Source organism: Megalobrama amblycephala, linkage group LG21, assembly GCF_018812025.1.
Source record: "Megalobrama amblycephala isolate DHTTF-2021 linkage group LG21, ASM1881202v1, whole genome shotgun sequence".
Lineage (NCBI taxonomy): Eukaryota > Metazoa > Chordata > Actinopteri > Cypriniformes > Xenocyprididae > Megalobrama > Megalobrama amblycephala.
In genome coordinates, this window is record NC_063064.1 from 23,404,856 (window position 1) to 23,426,547 (window position 21,692).

The following is a 21,692-nucleotide window of genomic DNA, read 5'->3' on the forward strand; positions in this document are numbered from 1 at the left end:
ATACTGTGGCAAAAATAACAGATCTCCAACATAGCATTGCCAAGCAAATCAGCCTTTGGTTCCACTCGGACAAGCACAAAAGGGCAAGGTTAGGTCACATCAAATATTGATCAGATGAAAAACCAGCTATGCAGAGAGAGGGGGAGAGAGAGAGAGAGAGAAAGAGATGTACGGGTAGAGTTTGACAGAGCAGCAAAAAGATGGAAAGATAGAGAGAGCGAGAGGAAGCCAAAGAAAAGAGAGCTATGAGAGAGCACAGGAGTGAAGGACAAAAAAACAAAGCAACGGCATCATACCTCTGTTGCAGCTCCTCTTCAACAGATTTCAAGAGGCTCCTGTAAAGAGAGAATTTAGCAAACGAAAGATGGTAAGTAATAGGTGATTTTTTCAGTGCAAAGAGCATGTGGAAACACACGATTAAACAGTTTTATAACACATCAAGGGATCCATTAGCTTTCATTGATTTAAGACTAAATAAACAGACATTTACTGATAATTTGTCTCTGATGACACTGGGAAACTGTCCAATGCTTGGTTGTTAAATTTTAAGAGAATGTCTGCTTCCGACTGTCTAGAAGTTGTTTATCTACACTGCACTTCAATTATTGAACAGTAAGGTTTTCTGGACTAAAAGGGATTTAAAATAACAGAAAAAATCAGTAGAAAAAAAACTAGCTTCGCATTTTCTCAAGAAAACACCAGTTCCCGCAAGGCGGTGTGGTAGAAATTCCTCTACGCACCTGACTTAAGCTAAACGGCATGTCTACACTTCGTCACCCTAGGCGTCTCCGCTTTGACACCTGCTTCGAGTCGGACGACGTCTCATCCCTTATAAACACTAACACTTGGTATTAAGATCTTTAGTGTTCCACTAACCTGCTGCACAGCAGTAAAAAGAGACTCCTGACAATGCTTCTGACCAACTGATCTCAGACCAATTTCAGAGAAAATCCCAGTTTTTATAAGAAAGGAACATGGTAAAGGTGACACAATTAATTACATCATTTTCCTCCAACTTGATTGGTTCTATATACGTATAATTCTTTGTTACTAGGTAGGGGCAAATCTGGATACCTCAATCACGAAGCTGGACATACATAACAAAACTGGAAACCTGTCTAGTTTTATTTCTCCTTTTGTTATTTTTAGACACACAGTCATTCTGGCATTCAGTATCAAAATTTTATCCCTATAAGGAAAGAAATGTTAGTTATGATTAATTAAAATTAAAGTTAAAATTAAAATTTCTTCCACAGCGGCAAAAGAAGTTTTAGGTTTTATCAGGGGCGGTTTCTTCATTAGGGCAATCGGGGCAACGCACCACCAAAGTGAGAAAGGGACGGATTTTTCAATCACATTCAACCACAGAGTTACGCTAGCTGTCACTGCTAGGCTGTTTGTTCTGCCTCTGGATATAGTCCAATCAGCGTCGAGTCACGCTCTGTGGAGTACCGCCTCTTTTTGGGCATTTCAGTCTGGCGGAGATTTGCCCCGACTTCTCTCATAGACTTCCATTCAAAGAACTTTCTTTCAAACTGCAGGCGCTGCAATGCATTCTCTATGGGTTCCGGGAGGGCTCGCACTAACGTGCTTTCGTCATCATATGTAACCTTAACTTGTGCAGCGATTGGTGGAAACAAACATACCTCTATTAATATTTTTTTTTTAAGCTGAAGTGACATTTAATAATTTCCTCAGTGCATAATTTACATTTCACAGACATATTCTCCATCTGTAAAAGTTAGAAAGTCGAGAAAATATCTCCATTTTGCAGTCAGGCGTGGACGAGCCTTCAGCAAGCACAAACTTCTGTGAACGAGCGCCGCCGCGCGCCGAACAGACGGAGTTCAACTTCAATCTGAGTAAAATACATTTTGCTCAAAATATTTGTTGAAAATTTGTTTTGGTTGGCGAACATAATTATGTCATATTTAGAATTTAGAACCAACAACTAAGTGTATTTGTACGATAGCAGTAACTGTGTAAAGTGACTATTGTAGGGTAGCCTAATCAAAGTAATAATAATTATTAGTCTGTTCTTTTGTCTTTATTTATTTTCATTTTTAGTTTAGTGTATTTAATTTCTGCTTCAAAAAACATTTTGTTTTTAGATTGTAAAGGTACAGTTTTAGAATGTAGCCTTATAGCTTTCAATATGAACATTGTTTCTAGGACAATATTGGGCAGGTTCTTTAATAATTTTTTTTTTAATTAAATACAGATTTTTTTTTTAGATCTCAGCCCTATGGCATGCTTTAAATACTGAATTTTCCATGTTTTAGATAGATACATTATTATATCACTTGTTAAATGGTAAGCCTATTCATTCCTGCATTTCTACATTTTTTTTTTTTTTTGCGCCCCCCCCCAAATATTTTTTGCACCAGCCGCCACTGGGTTTTATGCATCAATAAAATGCTGCATCAGAGAAACACACTGCATGTCTTAGTATTCATTCTGTTGCCACAAAGAACAACCGACTAATCACAATTCAGCATTTAAATAAATTTTAAAATCAACTCCAGTCATATCAGAACCTAGAAAAATCTGTTTTATTCTACATAAGGTGGGTCCACCCTCATGGTGGTGGCCATTTTGAAATTGAATGACCAACTGTATACTACACACTTTAATCTCAGTACTGCCCTATTCTCAGGCACTTTTTGAATAAAAAAAATGAACATTTGGTAGACAAATATATCTGTGAATGCAGTATTTCTACTACAATTTTTTACTAGTTACCCAAAAACTTTTGCATGATTTCTCCTCCACACCAATAGGTGGCAGTATAACGGATCAATGGCGTATCTGTCATTAAAAAACTGTTCCAGAATTAGATGCTGCAGCAGTGTTGCCAATTGGGCTACATTAACACTATTGCCGCAGGTTGTTTTTCATGTCCGCGGGTTGATGCGACCCCAAATAACATGATATTTAGCTACTGGAATGTGAATTTTACCAAGAGAGACACACCAAAAACGTGGATTTTACCCGATTTTTGAGTAGCAATTGGGCGGGATTTGTTGTGCTGTAGTACTGCAGCATAGGGATGGCACTTAATATCCTTAATAAAATAATTTTAATAAATTTCTGTACTTTATATTTACGATTATTACACTTTTGCCATATTTAAAATACAGCACAACTACTTGCATCTTAAAAACATTAAGAACATTTAAAATAAATTAATATGGCAACATGTATTATTTATGCCTATTTATTTCTCCCTACCTCAGAGCCAAGAGTTGCCTTCTCATTTAATTGTATTCAATAACCAAGGGAGCAGTGGCCCTGGACCATTCATCCTGACAATACTATTCTAGTTAGAGTTTCCATCATTAAGCAAACAGAGGCCGATTACTGCAGCTGCACATGGAGCTGACTAACCGAGAGCGGATGAGAGCTCATATACGGTGAATTGTGACACTGAGGGGGTGTCTCTCAAAGTGCTCGGGACCCATCTGTTGACAAGAGCTGAGAGCAACACCTCCGAGCACATGCAAAGGCACTCACACAAACACAGAGGGAATGGTTTCACTGCCACTCCATCTGGTGTACTCGACCTTCTGTTCACTATATGGCGAAGACAGTCAACAATGCACAGGGTGTGTGTATTTTAAAAGAACGACAGTAATACAGATCATACATAAGCAACCTGAAACATAAAGTGTCACACTAATGAGACAGCAATGTCAGGTGTGAGATAAATGGATGTACAGACAAACACACATGCACCATGAACAAACCATGCATGTGTCTTTGAAATCTTATGAATACAGTACAGAGATATACATATATATGTAATTGGTACATATTATTTTTTTTTTGTTGCAGCAATAAAGCCAATTTTTTATTGTTTAATGTGAAACAGTGTGATATGTTCAGAAACTTACTTATTTCCTCCCATGATGGAGCCTTTAGGGGATCCTTGCCCATAATCCATCTGTAAATCCTGGAAAAAAAAAGAAAAAAGAAGTCATATAGAGTATATCTTCATCTTATGCTTCAAAACATGGGGAATGCAGGTATGTTTACACAGAGCTTCAAAAAGATGCATGAAAAGAGAACATGAATAATAAGACCTGCATGACATGGCGATGACACATCAGAATCAGGAATTATGAACTCTAGTTAATTCTTTGTTCGTAATTAGTGTTGTTTACTATTATTAATCCAAACATGCAGTTTCATAATGTTTTTTTTGCACTTTCAAGGTATATTAGTGAGTGAAAACGATGGAAGAGATGACGATTAGCTCTACACTATTAGCAAGCAAGCACACATCTTGCCACAATCATCTTTGTTTTATTAGATGTTTTCCTTTTTGGGCTTTGGTATCACAAAAGATAATCTGAAGAATGTTTTCATAATTCATTGAAAGTCAATGGGGTCTAAACAACATTGACTACCATTGTATGCACAAATAACACAGGCATTTTTTAAAATGTCATCTTTTGTGTTCCACAGAGATAAAAGAGGCATACAGGTTTTAAATGATGCAATACATTTTTGTGTGAACTATTGCTTTCGGGTTTAAAATAATTTTAGTTCCAATTTAGCAAACATTAATCACATTTTTACAGTACAAAGAGAAAACGTGCAGCTTTATTCACATGCAAGATTAACAGGTTGGATACACCTAGACAGAACACCTGTCTTTTTAATACTGAAAAACTTTAGTTCTTGCTTTTTGTGATGAAGTACAATTAGAAATGTTAATTTAACTAGATATGGAAAGGAATGAATTCATAACGCTCACAATGTACTCCTAATTAGAGCATTGTGGGTGGACTGGGCCATGTGCTATCTCTCCTCCCACTCGCCAATATGATCATTCAAGCAGGCAATGACTTGAAATAACTTCATGAATTAATATAATTATAAAACAGAGGGAGTATCTATTAAATACAGCACCTTAGGCATTGAAAAAGTGGAACGTGAGGAATATTTCAGGAATAAGATGTTGTTTTAACCTAATGTCTCTCTGTGGCATACTCTCGATTACCACAACAATTTCAGCTCACCCCTACATGGAGGAAACGTGTTTACAGTAAATAATGTAATCTTATAATGGAAGCTAGCTGGGAAACTAATGTAATTTTAACACATCATGAACAGCTGAAAAAGTAAACAAGGTTAATTTAGCCTGGTGTCCAGGAAAGGACATTGAAGGGATCTGTAACAAATAACCAAATGTTATTCAAGACAAGTAGTTCCAACTAAAATAGACAATTTTAAATAAGTCCCCCTGTGGTGAATATCAAGTTTTTAATGTTGTTTATATGTCTATGTGGTGTTTTTAATGTGCTTTAAAACAAACCATGTGCAAATTCATAGGTCAACACCACTGCTGAGTATTTTCTCCTTAAAACTGCAGTGAACCAAAGACAGTCTCAAAACCACGGTTTGAAATCGCTGGTGTTTCTGACGTCACAAACTACCCTGTAACCAGTCACATCAATGTGTGATCGTCAATGAGTGGATCTCTGAGCTGCTGTGAGTGGGGGTGGGGCTATTTTGCATATTCATATAACCGCATATGGTAAATAAGGCAAGGGTGTAGAGTTACATTCAAGCCATTTTAAGGCATGAAGAAATTTTTTCCAAGAATTTTTTTTTTTAAATATGTCATTTTGGTGATCAAAGATGAGTTTAAAGGGATAAAACTATTGACTACAGGGGGACTTTAAAAATATAATATACTATTTAAATTATTATTATTATTATTATTAAATTAAAATAAATATATAATATTGTATTTATTTTCAAGTTTTGCATAAATTTCAATGCCAATTCAGTTAAATTGTTATTCTGATAATATCATTTGTAAAAATGGTAAGAATAAAACAGCGAAATAGAACCATTCTGACTAAGTGGTCTCAGACTTGTACAAACCCAATTCCAAAAAAGTTGGGACACTGTACAAATTGTGAATAAAAAAGGAATGCAATAATTTACAAATCTCATAAACTTATATTTTATTCACAATAGAATATAGATAACATATCAAATGTTGAAAGTGAGACATTTTGAAATGTCATGCCAAATATTGGCTCATTTTGGATTTCATGAGAGCTACACATTCCAAAAAAGTTGGGACAGGTAGCAATAAGAGGCCGGAAAAGTTAAATGTACATATAAGGAACAGCTGGAGGACCAATTTGCAACTTATTAGGTCAATTGGCAACATGTTTGGGTATAAAAAGAGCCTCTCAGAGAGGCAGTGTCTCTCAGAAGTCAAGATGGGCAGAGGATCACCAATTCCCCCAATGCTGCGGCGAAAAATAGTGGAGCAATATCAGAAAGGAGTTTCTCAGAGAAAAATTGCAAAGAGTTTGAAGTTATCATCATCTACAGTGCATAATATCATCCAAAGATTCAGAGAATCTGGAACAATCTCTGTACGTAAGGGTCAAGGCCGGAAAACCATACTGGATGCCTGTGATTTTCAGGCCCTCAGACGGCACTGCATCACATACAGGAATGCTACTGTAATTGGAAATCACAACATGGGCTCAGGAATACTTCCAGAAAACATTTTCGGTGAACACAATCCACCGTGCCATTCGCCGTTGCCGGCTAAAACTCTATATGTCAAAAAAGAAGCTATATCTAAACATGATCCAGAAGCGTAGGCATTTTCTCTGGGCCAAGGCTCATTTAAAATAGACTGTGGCAAAGTGAAAAACTGTTCTGTGGTCAGACAAATCAAAATTTGAAGTTCTTTTTGGAAAACTGGGACGCCACGTCATCCGGACTAAAGAGGACAAGGACAACCCAAGTTGTTATCAGCACTCAGTTCAGAAGCCTGCATCTCTGATGGTATGGGGTTGCTTGAGTGCATGTGGCATGGGCAGCTTACACCTCTGGAAAGGCACCATCAATGCTGAAAGGTATATCCAAGTTCTAGAACAACATATGCTCCCATCCAGACGTCGTCTCTTTTAGGGAAGACCTTGCATTTTCCAACATGACAATGCCAGACCACATACTGCATCAATTACAACATCATGGCTGCGTAGAAGAAGGATCTGGGTACTGAAATGGCCAGCCTGCAGTCCAGATCTTTCACCCATAGAAAACATTTGGCGCATCATAAAGAGGAAGATGCGACAAAGAAGACCTAAGACAGTTGAGCAACTAGAAGCCTGTATTAGACAAGAATGGGACAACATTCCTATTCCTAAACTTGAGCAACTTGTCTCCTCAGTCCCCAGACGTTTGCACGTTTTATAAAAAGAAGAGGGGATGCCACACAGTGGTAAACATGGCCTTGTCCCAACTTTTTTGAGATGTGTTGATGCCATGAAATTTAAAATCAACTTATTTTTACCTTAAAATGATACATTTTCTCAGTTTAAACATTTGATATGTCATCTATGTTGTATTCTGAATAAAATATTGAAATTTGAAACTTCCACATCATTGCATTCTGTTTTTATCCACAATTTGTACAGTGTCCCAACTTTTTTGGAATCGGGTTTTTATACCCAAATATATGCACTGAAGTAGTTACAATGGATCCCTCCAAAAGCTGAAAAATGCCTTCAGAGGAAAGCATCAAGACACATCCAAATCCAATGTTAGCTTCACTTCCTGTCTCCTGAGATATCTTCATCTAATCAATTTTTGATCGATCCTTTGACATCCCTCAATCCTGTGCATTTCTTTCTATGACAGTTAAGCTAAAAAAGAAAGACGGCATCTGAAAGTTGCGGTTGGTGGTCAGTTTGTCTGTAAATGTAAATTTTTGACCAATGTTTTCTACTTTTGATGTCATTAGTATTGTGGTAATTAAATATTTGCATGGTTATCACCAAAGCTTGCTCTGTTTTGTTGTAGATCATGAAACCGTTACACTGCCTCAGAATACTGAAATCAGTTTTGTGAGGTACCTTTGTAAACGTTTCCTGCAAAGTCACTGCCTGACAGGGCAGCGAGGCAACAAGTCAGCTGTCTAAGCTTTCGAATGCAGCCAATATTTCACAAATGTGGTAAATGGACATCCAAAAAAAGATCCAGAATATTCCTTTAAGGGAAACGCTATGTCTTATTTTTTGAGGGAAGTTGGCTACAGTGCTTCATCCATAACATTCTGGCAGAAGATTTGCTATAAAAATCAGGTCACTGATTAAACCCGAGAACATTCTCTCCCTCAATCTTTTTCTTTAATTTTTTCTTTCCTTTTGCCTCTCTCTCTCTCTCTCTTTGGAATACAGCTTTCAGCCATGCAAAACCTCATTGATTTTGCCCTGCAGATTACCAAACCAAATTTCCTTTACGCAGCAAACTGTCATATCCTTATTCGCTGGTTGCCTTTCTGCTGATGGGAGACTTTTCAGTAAGAGTGATGGAGAGAGACAGGATGGAAGAGTAAAAGCTAACAGAACATTCCCAGACTATCCGCTTCACTGCTTCTGTCACCGCCTTCTTTCATCTCTCTCCCTTTGGTTTCTTCATATGCAGTCAAACACAACGATTCCAAGCATGTGATTCGCTGTGCCACCTCAGTGCGTGGGCTTCAGACCAGATGGATGAGGTGTCACTCAAGAAAGCCTCAAAAATTCAAAAAGTTGAAAAAGGGAAAAACGTTCCTTTGCACAAGCATAACCATGTGATGCTTTTTAAAACTTGGCTAACTATGCAACATCACTCTCCAATACTTCCCGGTCACTAATAAAATAAATAGCCAAAAAGGACAGAAGTAGTATCCACAACCCTAAGAAGGATGTGTAAGAACATTTAGGCCAACTTTTCAATCCCTACTAAATCTATTCAGTGTCATAAGTATCTTGTCATCTAGTTTGAGAAGCCAAATGAATTTTGTTTTAATAGGTCATATTAAAAAATATGCTATTTTATATATATTAAATTTACAAAATTGATTTGGCATTTATAAAAATTCTTTTATATATAAATAATATACATAAATAAGAATATATTATATATACTTATACAACAGTTCATTCTGGTTGTCGAATCACTGATCAGATTCGTAAAACTCTGAAGCACTGTTTTGAAATCGGCCCATCACTATATTGCTGAAAAGTCGTAATTTTGTTTTTTTGCCGCACAAAAAGTATTCTCGTCGCTTTATAATATTAAGGTAGAACCACTGAAGTCACATTAACTGTTTTAAATATGTTTTTATTACCTTTATGGATCTTGAGAGTTACAATGGCTTTGCTGTCTATTGAGGCCTCACTGAGCCATCGGATTTAATCAAAATACCAGTATCGCCACAGGAACCGTTTCACTGCTGTCAGCCTTCTCACAGCGAGTGTCATGGCGGACAAGCAAACCCACCATATTTTTATAGATACTACTGTTATTTTGTAACGGAATGTAGTTTTAAGAGTTTTTTAGGTGAGAATACAGTTGTTTACCTCAGTTTACCTCATATACCTCAGATATGCGATTTATTTTAGCTCCTATTTGAAAATTTGTTTTTGGAGATGTGAGCTCCAGGCCGTCAGCGACCGTTCAGCGCTCATATACCCGCAGAGAACAGCTTCATCTCAGCCGGTCCTTTGGGAATTTGCCGCTGGCTCTTATGAAGATAGTGTTTAAACATGAGGTATAATTCATTTTGGGTATATCAAATGGGAAATCTTTGATCTTATTAATCTATTACTTGTTTCAGAGCTAATAGATTTGGCTTAAGGACTACATTAAGTTTCATAACTTTATATTTACATTGAAATTAAATCCTGTACTAACTACAGCGCTGCTTTTGTACGTTTGACTGTACTGTTTGCTTGTGTTTATTTTTTATTTTACTTATTATACTGTTATAATTGCTATTGTTGTTCATTTAAATATTATTGTTCATTAAATAACATGCCGTATTTTACAGTATTGAGAAAGAGTCTGTTAGTGATTTCAAAGTTATTAATTAATACGCCATGAGATGACGGCAAAGACTGTCTTTATGAGCGAGTCTAAAGGAAGCTAAATAGATGCATACAAAGACGAATTCAGTATGCAAACAGTGATAAAACAGAGGGCCAATTAGAATTCAGTATGCAAATATTGTTCAGCATGTTAGGCGTTGACAATAAATTGGTGTTGAAAGGGAGCGGAAAGGTTGTGTCCCTGCTGCAGAATTAGCTGATACCCCAAACAGACCATGTGAGCTGGGTTTGTTGCGCAAAGCGTTGCTTGCTGAGGCAATGTTTTCCCCCCTCACTCACAGACCTGCAGAGCACTTTGGTTTAACCGTCCCTGTGGGACACACACAGGCACTTCAGACTCTTTATTTTCCCTCTCTCTCTTTTCTTGTTTTTACCCCCATTTGTTCACCTTCTCTGCCCCACTCAACATCCATTCCATCTGTCTAACCCTCTCTCCATTCCTTCTCCTTCACTCTTGCTCGCTTTCAAGATGTCTCTGATTGTGACAAGCCCTAAAAATAAAGCCCCTCAGAGGCTTCGACTACATAAAATGCTTTGCTTTGCAATTTCAAAGTGCTTTTGATTACTAAAAAGTGCAGCAATGTATCGACTTTGAGGGATGTGTCTTTAAATGAAGCTAGAGGCTGAAATACCTAAATAAAATGGATGGCATGACAGACAGAGGCAATTATATACAGGCAAGCTGAAAAGACACAGACTGCCATGATCTAAATACGATAAGGCAGCAGAGTGAATGGCGTTGAAATGAACAAAAGATATGAAAGTCACATATGGGAGGATGAGTACACTACACAAGCGCTGCGAAGCGGACAAGATGCTATGAAAAAGACAATAAAAAAAAAGATAGGGGACGCGAAGACAAAGATAACAGAGTAAAATACAAAAAATACCAGATTAGATCTTGCAGTGTAGTATATTTCTTCGGCACAGTCCAAAAAATCGTCAGTGTCGGGCTGTTTAGTAGAAGGACCAAGAAACTTCAGTTAATCACACACACGTGATGCCCATGTGGTTTCACAGAAACAATAATTGATGGGTTATGGGAGGTTGGGGTGGTTACTGGATGAAGATGTGCTTGCAAAGACCATGTCCACCAGAATCAATAGACATATAAACAGGTCTGTGGATGAAATGGACAGTCCATAACTGCTGAAATGTGGTGTTATGGTATTATGTTATGTTATAATTCTGCTCTTTTACTATTTCAGCAAGGATGCATTAGGGTTAGATCACTCAAAAAAATTCTGTCATTAATTACTCACCCTCATGTCATTCCACACCCGTAAGACCTTTGTTCATCTTCTGAACACAAATTAAGATATTTTTGATGAAATCCGAGAGGTATCTGACTCGTCCATAGACAGCATTATAAGGTCCAAAAAGGTACTGAAGACATTGTTAAAACAGTCGACGTGAACACGGTGGTTCAACCTTAATTTGAATTATTTTTGTACGCAAAAACAAAACAAAAATAACGACTTTATTCAACAACATATTCTCTTCCCTATCATTATCCTTATGCAGTTGCCGCAGTAAGCACAATGAAGGCTTCCGTGTTTATGTCCGAATGCTGGCTCAGTATTGGCCAAAGCCGATCATGTGACGAATGAGTGTGATACTGACGCAGGAGCCGGCCAATTCTGACGTAGAACCTGGAGGTGCTGGATGTAAACAGCATAGGAAAATGACACAGAACAGAAGATAATGTTAAATAAAGTCGCTATTTTTGTTTTGTTTTTGCACACAAAAAGTATTCTCGTCGCTTCATAAAATTAAGGTTAAACCACTGCAGTCGCGTCTACGCTTTTAACGATGTCTTTAGTACTTTTCTGGACCTTGAAAGTGTTGATTATATTGCTGTCTATGGACGAGTCATATACCTCTCAGATTTCATCAAAAATATCTTAATTTTTGTTCCGAAGATGAATGAAGGTCTTACGGGTTTGGAAAGACATGAGGGTGAGTAACTAATGACAGAATTTTCATTTTTGGGCAAACTAACCCTTTAAGTTGATCAAGAGTGGCAGTAAAGACTTTTTCTGTTCATTGTTACAAAAGATTTCTCTTTCAAATAAATGCTGTTCTTTTGAGAATCCACAAATCAGCACGATTTCCATAAAAATATTAAGCAGCACAACTGTTTTTTCAACACTGATAATAATAAGAAATGTTTGTTGAGCACCAAATAAGTAATATTATAATGATTTCTGAAGAATCATGTGACACTGAAGACTGGAGTAATGGCTGCTATTCAGCGTTGCATCACAGATAGACACATATATATACATATATAGACACATATATAGACACACACACATATATATATATATATATATATATATATATATATATATATATATATATATATATATATATATATATATATATATATATATATATATATATATAGTGACATTATAGAAATGGTATCGAAAATGTTTTACATTTTAAAGGCCTTAACAACCCGCCAGTTGCAGCAATTATGTACTGCTTCTTCAGAAAGGAAAGGAAATAAAAAGAAAATTAAAGCGTGGGGGGAAGTGAGGTTTTATTCAGAAGATGACATCATAAGCATGAAGCTACAATGGGAATCGACATTAATTTGATGTCCTGCTGTTAAAAATGATCTGGTTTATGAAAGGATGACAAATCCAGTTACAGATGAGAAACACTGAGTGCTCAAATGAGACAGAGATGAGTCAACGCTGCATTTTTCTGCAGCGCTTAAAGGAAGTCTTATTGATCAGATGCCACGGAAAGCTGCATCTAACCTTTCAATTATCGCGGTGGTGAGAGTGCGAGACAGACGTCTCAAATGCACAACAGTCAAACATGGTGTGAGAGAAAACAAGCCACTGTCAGTAGACGAGCTGGGATTGAGGTGTATGTGAGGAAAATATTACATAATAGGAAGTGTCAGCTTATAGGAAAAATCATCTGGAAGTGTTCGCTATACTTGGTTATAAGCTTTGTGAACAGCTATACAGGCAGTGTGATTTCAAATTAAGCTTGACATGACTGGGTGGTTTCACAGTTGCTCTGTTTCAAAACCTAGTTAGCTTCCTATGGAGGGATCATGGGCACGCTTCCACCGGCATCGCATATATTCTTCATTAAGAAGCCAATCCAAGAACTTAAGTTGTGTTCCAAATTTGAAGTTGATACCACAATAATTGAGCCCTTTAAAAGGTTTTAAGGCAGTGTTTCCATTGTAACACAATGTCCAATTTCAAAATAGTTTTCACAGGATGAATTTTGAGTGTTTAAAGCTGCAGTCCGCACTTTTTTGGTGTTAAAAATGTACAAAAATGATATAATGAGAATATAAACCGTGTTTTTGTCTTATCCTGAATCATTATGGTAAACTTACAATAAGTGTTTATATTCAGACTATTTCAGACCGGACTGGTAGGACCCGCCGCAGAGTATCACAGAAACTGCGTGGCTCGCCATAGACATACACGGAGAAAAGTAGCTCCGGCTACAATGTTCCTCCGCAAGATGCGTGCAGTTCTGTTTATTAACCGCTAGAGGGCCAAAAATCATGGACAGCAGCTTTAAGCTTTTGAATAATACCTAATGTATGATGATTATAAAAATATGTGATAGGGAAAAAGGCAATACATTTTTTTTTTTTTTGCCTTTTCCCCATCACATATTTTAGTAATCATTATAAATTCGGTATCATACAATACTGACAGTTAAAGGGTTAGTTCACCCAAAAATGAAAATAATGTAATTTATTACTCACCCTCATGTCATTCCACACCCGTAAGACCTTTGTTCATTTTCGGAACACAAATTAAGATATTTTTGTTGAAATCCGATGGCTCCGTGAAGCCTTCATAGCCAGCAATGACAGTTCCACTCTTAAGATCCAATAATGTACTAAAAACATACATTAATGGATCTTGAGAGAGAATCGTTAATCGGAACACGTTCCGAAGATTAAAGGTCTTACAGGTGTGGAACAGCATGAGGGTGAGTAATAAATGACAGAATTTTCATTTTTGGGTGAACTAACCCTTTAACAGACTAAAGGATCATCACATTTTTTATTATTTAATGAGTGTGCATATTTTTATGCTTAACAGAGCAACACGGTGTTAGCTTAGTAACATGCTAATGACAAACCCTATTGAAATCAATTTTGAGTTGAGCTGTTTGTGTTGCTACCTATGTAGAACTTTCTAATTAATGAGTTTACTTATAAGGAAGCTGCCTATGGAAGCAGTAGGCAGCTCGTTAGTTTTTGGAACAGAGCTAGTACGATATATAAAGTGTTTTCTGATTGGTTGAATTGTTTGCCATCACAGGAAATCCCAAAGCGAACCCAAACGAAAAGGAGTTCATGATGTGGTACTCACCGGTTCATGATGCGGTTTCGTCTCTGTTGTTATAGGAGGGTCAAACTCCACCTGACCGACTGTCAGAAAACAAAACCATTATTAAAGCAACAGTCCTACTTTTTCTGTACTGTACAGAAATATACAGTATCAGCATATGTGTTTGGAATGACACAAGGGTGAGTAAATACTGACAATCTGTCAGTTCACTGATATAACTAATTGAAGTCTGAACATAAATAATCATATCATGTTGATATGAACACTCAAAACCACACAAGTCAGTATAGATGTCTGGTAGGTATGTCACAGAAATCCCCCAGCAGATACTGACAGACAGATCATGAGAGAGAATTTCTGGTATACTCCTGCAGACAGAGAACTGAGGCTGAGAAATTCACTCAGCCACGCTCAGGAGAGCAGGAGCACCTGTCAGGTCTGCCCAGGGGAGAAATCCAACAAACACTCACAGTTAATCTCTGACAGAGTCTTCCCCTCCCTACTGGTACGGCTTGTTGAGCGAATCCGATGTGGAACAGACACTGGGGGCTAAGGAGAAAAAGAAACACACAAACACATACACAAGAACAAATAAATACACAGCAGCACATTCTAAAAAGTAGAGTTTATCTCTACAGGTTATTTAGAGTACTAATGGCAATGGTTTTGAGGTCATTTGAATGTTTATGTGGCTAAATGAAGTCCAATATAGGGTGAATCTCACATCATGAAATGTTTGGGTGATATTTCAGGAAAATAAAATAAAATAAAATAAAATAAAATAAAATAAAATAAAATAAAATAAAATAAAATAAAATAAAATAAAATAAAATAAAATAAAATAAAATAAAATAAAAAATATTGATTATTATACTAAACCTGATTTATTTAAAGGACTGACATTTATTTCCATTATTTTACAACAGTGAACAATAATCATGGTGAGGGTTTGATGGTTTGGTTTAGGGTTTATTGCATGTAATTATTCATAATTTATAGTTATTACAACAGTAACTACGTGTAACGTGTAACAATGACTAAACTTTTTTTACCAATGATTTTTTAAAAATAGACAATTACAAAAAGTGTGTAGCTGTCATGAAAATGACCAAATGTGACAATGCAAAACTTGATCAAAACTGATACTTAAAATATGAATATAAAAATATATAAATAAAAAAAATTATCATTTTTTTCTTTTGATTCTGAATGAAAAAATAACCCAGACATTTCTTGATGATTTTCACTCAGTTCATGAGTTTGTGAATTTTGGTTGAATATTTTGCAAAATTTATTACATAAAAGTGTTTTAATTTCAGCAATTTTTGGTATGCCTCAATTGCCATCATTTCATTCCATTATGTATATATCAGCAATATCCTGCCATCATTTAATCAGCATCGTCCATTGAGAAACCCATATCAGTCGATCACTATTAAAGCAATCTGATTTGACATGGCTTTTATACATAAACATCATCAAACCAAAAAAGTCGAGATTGTAGCTGCTCTCAATCGATAGCTTGCATATTAGTGCGCCATTCTTAGCAGATCAGAAGCCCAGTTAAGATAAAAACACCCAGTAAGCAAAATCTGCACACATCAATACATTTAAGACAAGAGCGGCTTAAATGCTTTCACTTCAGATATCACTTAGTGCCATCGCCAGAGACTCAGTGGAGGGCAAACTCCACAAGCTAAAAATACATGCCAGGCATCACTCTCTGATAACAGTAGGGGTCATGATGCTGACCCTCTGAATCCCTATCCGTCTGACGCTGCTGTCCTGTCTCACTGCAGCCCAAGAGAAAATCATTACGGCCTACTGGCCGTCCGAGTCCCTGATGACTATCCAGAAAAGTTTGCTGTCATTCATGAATCAGAGAACACCTTCCATCAGCAGCACACAGATGCACACACGCATGTCGATATGGAAACACATGCATAAGCACCACACGTAAAAGCACGCTGACATCCTAAACAGGTCCAGGAAACTAAATGGTCACTGAAGGACATCCTTCTCTTCAGTTTCACACCAGCAGGGCTGAAGTAGATGTGATGAGGAGAGATAAGACAGAGGAACAGACGCACGACCTTCAGACAACAAGGACACAGCAGGGCTCTGAAATAGAAATAGACAGCGTGCCAAACACTGCGCCCTTCCCTCAGCGGACGCCTGTGAATATTCTATCACACCTCTTAGCACTTGAGCCACATGGTACAGTGACTAAGAAAGATATTATCTAGCTTTCTAAAAATCTATACAGTATATACATTGCAAATAAATCCAGACTGTTAATTTTATTGAAATAAAATTTAACCAATGGGTAAAAGTAAAAAAAAAGAGCATGTCTAGCTCATATTTCACTCCAAAATAAAAAAAAATACAATTAACAATTAAAAAATTAACATGCAAAATAAATGAAAATTAAAATAAAACATAATTATATAAAGATTACTATTTATGTGACTTATAGGCCTACATTTTCAAAGTATTTATTTATTTGTTTTGTCTTTAAGAAGATTTTAAATTTGTGATTTTATATATATATATATATATATATATATATATATATATATATATATATATATATAGTGCCTGTACATGATTCTCATTAATATATTACAAAATGAGAATCATCTATGAAAATAATGAGAATTATAAACAAACTCAAAAGTGGTCCTAAAAATAGTGCTAAAAATAAACTTAATTTTATTATTTTCTTTATATTTAGGGGTTAAGTATGACCTTGATAGGTTTATTTTTATTTTATTTTTTTTAATTTAAATTTAAAAATTAACATCTAAATTAAAAAAAAAATGATCAGCTAAAACTAGCATTTATATAATAAATAATATATATATAAAACTAATATTTCAATATATAAAATTATTTATATTAAATTTATTTTTGTTGTATTGTCTTTAACTTTAGCTGATTTTACAAAATTAGAGTCAATGAAAATAATGAGAACTACAACCAAACTCAAAAATAAAATAATAAAAATAATAAAATGGTAATCTTAATGGTCCTAAAATAAAAATAATTGTTATAAAATGTTTAATTTATATATTTTTTTTTAATTTAGGAGTTAAATATGACCTTGACATGCTCTTGACATTTTTCACGAGATTCACCCCAATATTGAACGTTATTTGCATTCCATGATGCAAGAAATTTCTCTAAAAGCTCTTTGATGTTGATGTTCTGTTAAACCCTTAAAGTAAACCTCAGCACAAAGAGGCCAGACAAAAATCTAATGTCAACGGATCCAAATCTAGCTTTTGAACTGAGCTTCCGTTTCCGAAACCGACCCCTTGAGGGATCAACACTCCGTTCAAAATTCCGACAAGAGTGCAAAACCTCCTAAAACATCCTTGGGCATACCTGTGTAACTCACGCACATATACACACACACATACATTTTAACACACAGCTATTTGAGCAAACAAGAAAACACACATCATGCACAAATGTTTGTCTAGGTTAAAAACACTTTTAATGAAAACAAAAATGATAAATTAGTCTCTTATGAGAAAATAAATGAACAACACGCACAAAGTCATTATAGTCATCAACACTAAATTAACACTTATTAATCAAAACATTTCCAGATGTTCACATACACACACACAAACCACCCCTGATACCTTTCTGCGAGCTGCAAAGCGAAGGACTCGCCGGGAGAGAGGAGAGACTGGTAAAAACAACCCCCTGTATTTAAACTTCAAGAGCAGGAGAGGGGAAAAAATGAATAAGAGAGGAAGTGAGCATGAATGGACGCTTGGGGAAATGGTAGAACAGGGAAAGATGAAATGAAGGAAAACTATGTCCTTAAAAAAGTCTTCATTCTCACAGGGGGACTGTAGAAGAGGCCAAATGATTTCACAAATCTTTATCAGCAGAAGTAGCCCTGTAGCACAACTGGAAGAGACGCCAGCATATAAACCTTACTTTAGAGACAACTGAAACGAATGACTGCCATTAAAACAACCATTACAGGCTAATAATAAAGAAAGTACGCCAATGAAAAATATCACCGCAATAAAACGGTTGACGTATCAAAGATATAAGCTCACAGGGCTCATCAAAATGACATCCCCGCTCTTGGGATTGAGAGGCTAACGTAGTCAGTTCGATCAGCTGGCATTTTCTGGGCTCTGGTTGTGAATAATAGTCCCGATGGGGCCTTCGTTCTTGAAGTGATAGTTGTGATAACACTGAGAATCACACAGAGAGATTTACTGTACCTCTGGCTCGGGGTCGTCATCATCCAGGTCTGTGAAGGACGAGTGGTCGGGGTTGTTCGCTTTATCCAGCAGCTCAATCGCCAAAATACGACTCAACGGTTGGGACACAAAGGGATGCTGGGTAGAGATGATTGAAATGGCAATGATAGATGTTCTTTAAAGATTTATGTCATTTGTGTTTTGTTAGTAAAGAGCATTTAAAGTTATATAATTTAAAATGTATAAAATATTAATTATACAATAAACTGAATGAATGTAATTCAAAAGAATTTCAACAAAAAATGGATATAAAAAATAAAATAAATAACTGATAAAATATTATTAGTTGTATAAATAATTATAATTAAATAAATTTATATTATACAATTTTAAAATATAATTAATTATAAAGTACATTTAACAAAAGCAATTCAAAATTAAAATAATGCAAACATTATGAATACAAAAAAGCCCCTCATACCTGCAATAACTTGTCAGCTGGTGGCCGTTTCTTTGGATTTTTCGTCAACGCCAATTTCACAAAATTGTGGAAATTATTGGTCCTCCAGAACATAAAGAAGAGTCTCCATAAATCTTACACGTAACAAGCATTTCGACCAAGAGGCCAAGCAGTTTGTTAGCTCTAAATGCAATTAAGCTAATTTGATTTAACAGAGCTGCAAGGTAATGGAGAACTATTCGGCAGACGACCTGACCAGAGTCATAATTAGCCAAGATAAGAGAATGTCAAGTCCAACCTTATCAAAATTCATAAAACTAACTGTTTAGGGCAAATGAGAGTGCTTGGCCCAAATTTCAGGGGTGATTAATGATATTCAAGAATAGGGCATATAAAACACAGACTGAAACTCACTGAAATGCCTCTTGGTTTCAAGTGTTTTACACAGCTATGTAGCATAATTGCCTGCAAATGTAAATACCACTTACCATTTAACTTTGTCTTTTAATTTGGGAGGTTGAAAGTTGCTTTTCGTCATCAAAAACAGAGCTCTGGAGAGAGAGGGAAAAAAAATGGGAAAAATGCAGAAAAATGACATGACTTAGAAAGAAAATATGGGTAAATTAAAGCATCTCAACTCATCAAAACATTGAGTGTGAGAATTCGACAATTACAAAATATGCTCAAAATATAATAGAACAACTATTTACACTAACAAAGAAGTATCAAGAGTATTAAAGGGATAGTTCACCCAAAAATGAAAATTTGATGTTTATCTCCTTCCCCATAGCGCATCCAAGATGTAGGTGACTTTGTTTCTTCAGTAGAACACAAATGATGATTTTTAACTCCAACCGTTGTGTCTGTCAGTCAAATAATGCGAGCGAATGGGAACTTCTACTGTAAGAGTAAATAAAACTTCCATAGACAAGTCCAAATTAAACCCTGCGGATCGTGACGACATATTGATGTCCTAAGACACGAAACAATCGGTTTGTGCGAGAAACCGAACAGTATTTATATCATTTTTACCTCTAATACACCACTATGTCCAACTGCGTTCAGCATTCGCTTAGTGTGGTCTGATCGTGCTCTGACAACAGCAGTGATGTCTCGCGTGTATACTGTTCAGTTTCTCACACAAACTGATCGTTTCGTGTCTTAGGACATCAATGTGTCGTCACGAGCCGCAGGGTTTAATTTGGATTTGTCTAAGCAAGTTTTATTTACTCTTATAGTAGAAGTTCCCATCCACTAGCATTATTTGACTGACAGATGGCAACGGTTGGAGTTAAAAATCATCATTTGTGTTCTACTGAAGAAACAAAGTCACCTCCATCTTGGATGCGCTGGGGGTAAGCAGATAAACATCAAATTTTCATTTTTAGGTGAACTATCCCTTTAACATGTTTTCTGGACATGGTATTATTATAATTATTTATTTATTTGGTTAAAGTAGCTAGAGTCGAAAATAGAGAAGTTCTTATTTATGTCCATTTCGACCAAGAGAATGCTTTTCATGACATTTTAGTTATTGAAGTTCTTGAACATCTACTTTCAAACTGGTTTCCCAAACACTCTTTTTACTGGTTGAACAAACCATGTCACTGCTTGAGCTAATTGAAAAAGCAAAAATAAGAGAAAGTTGTTTAACATTGAAAAACACCTTAAAGTGGAATCTTTATCTGAACAACAACTGTGAAATCTGTAAAATAGTATGGCAATCTTTCAGTATTGTGGTATACCATCATACCTAATACCATCATGGTACTGCCACAGTACTTTTTTAGGGTACAGCTAAAAATTCAGCACTTTTTGAATTGGAACAGATCCATAGTGTTGTTTAATCCCTCACCTCATTGGATGAAGATCAAACATGGGAGGTTGCAGTTCAGCTAGTTCAATAGCAGTGATGCCCACAGCCCAGATGTCACACAGATGATTGTAGCCTCCTTTCCTCTCCACAGCGGCCACTTCTGGGGCCATCCTGTCAGCATGGGTTACAGACCACATCATCATTCACAGTATATTCATGAACATTTGATGGTTACATAAGCTGTGGAAAGTCTGTGGCCTACTGAATTATAAAAGTTTAAATTTTTTTAAAACTCAACTCTGATTTTTACAAATCATTTCAGGTAGTACTGTATATATATATATAATTTATTGCAAACATGTATGATTGTAAGATGTGTGTGTGCAGCACAACAAAGCTAGAAAAAAAAAAAAAATGCGGTATACCAATAAGGAGTCCCAATGAAGGATTTTCTTTTAGCTAGTGTGGCTGTGATCTGTGCAGATACACCAAAATCAGCTGCAGAAAAAAAGAAACAAAAGATCCTCTTTACTACATTGCCACAAACAACTCTCATGTGAGTTGTGTGCAGCTCACACAACCATGCGTCTAATTCTGTCTTATGAATTATGAAATTTGAGAGCTGTGTAATGCCACAGCAGATCAAACGTGACAACATGAGGTGATGCTGATGCTCAACACTGAGCTATTTACACTTTTTTAATGATTTGAGCTGGTAACATCATAAATAGATTCATTTAGAGTACCCCACATTTATCACAATGGAAAGATCATATTGTTTTCTTACCTAGCTTGACATAACCATTGTCCGTCAATAAAATATTGGCACCCTATTTCAAATGGAAAAACACTCAATGAAATAAATGACACTGTAATATAAGAGAATTACACATCTGCTATTAGACATTATTAGATGTTTTACTTGTC

The 21,692-nt window shown here is 36.0% G+C and overlaps 1 protein-coding gene across 8 annotated transcripts in view; it reads right to left on the reverse strand.

Moving 5' to 3' along the window:
- Positions 1–21,692, reverse strand: part of map4k3a (mitogen-activated protein kinase kinase kinase kinase 3a) — an 81,771-nt gene that overhangs the window by 14,080 nt on the left and 45,999 nt on the right. For 3 of the 8 annotated variants that reach the window (XM_048173130.1, XM_048173128.1, XM_048173127.1), the window contains exons 7-18: positions 21,553–21,595; positions 21,191–21,263; positions 20,805–20,936; positions 19,438–19,500; positions 18,971–19,052; positions 18,511–18,627; positions 17,911–17,985; positions 14,731–14,809; positions 14,282–14,340; positions 10,805–10,867; positions 3,894–3,952; positions 297–335 (exon numbers count right to left, since the gene is read on the reverse strand). In XM_048173130.1, coding sequence (XP_048029087.1) covers positions 297–335; positions 3,894–3,952; positions 10,805–10,867; positions 14,282–14,340; positions 14,731–14,809; positions 17,911–17,985; positions 18,511–18,627; positions 18,971–19,052; positions 19,438–19,500; positions 20,805–20,936; positions 21,191–21,263; positions 21,553–21,595 — 884 coding nt within the window. The remainder of the gene's footprint in view (positions 1–296; positions 336–3,893; positions 3,953–10,804; positions 10,868–14,281; positions 14,341–14,730; positions 14,810–17,910; positions 17,986–18,510; positions 18,628–18,970; positions 19,053–19,437; positions 19,501–20,804; positions 20,937–21,190; positions 21,264–21,552; positions 21,596–21,692) is intronic. The other 5 variants (XM_048173126.1, XM_048173133.1, XM_048173132.1 and 2 more) reach the window with 3 other exon arrangements.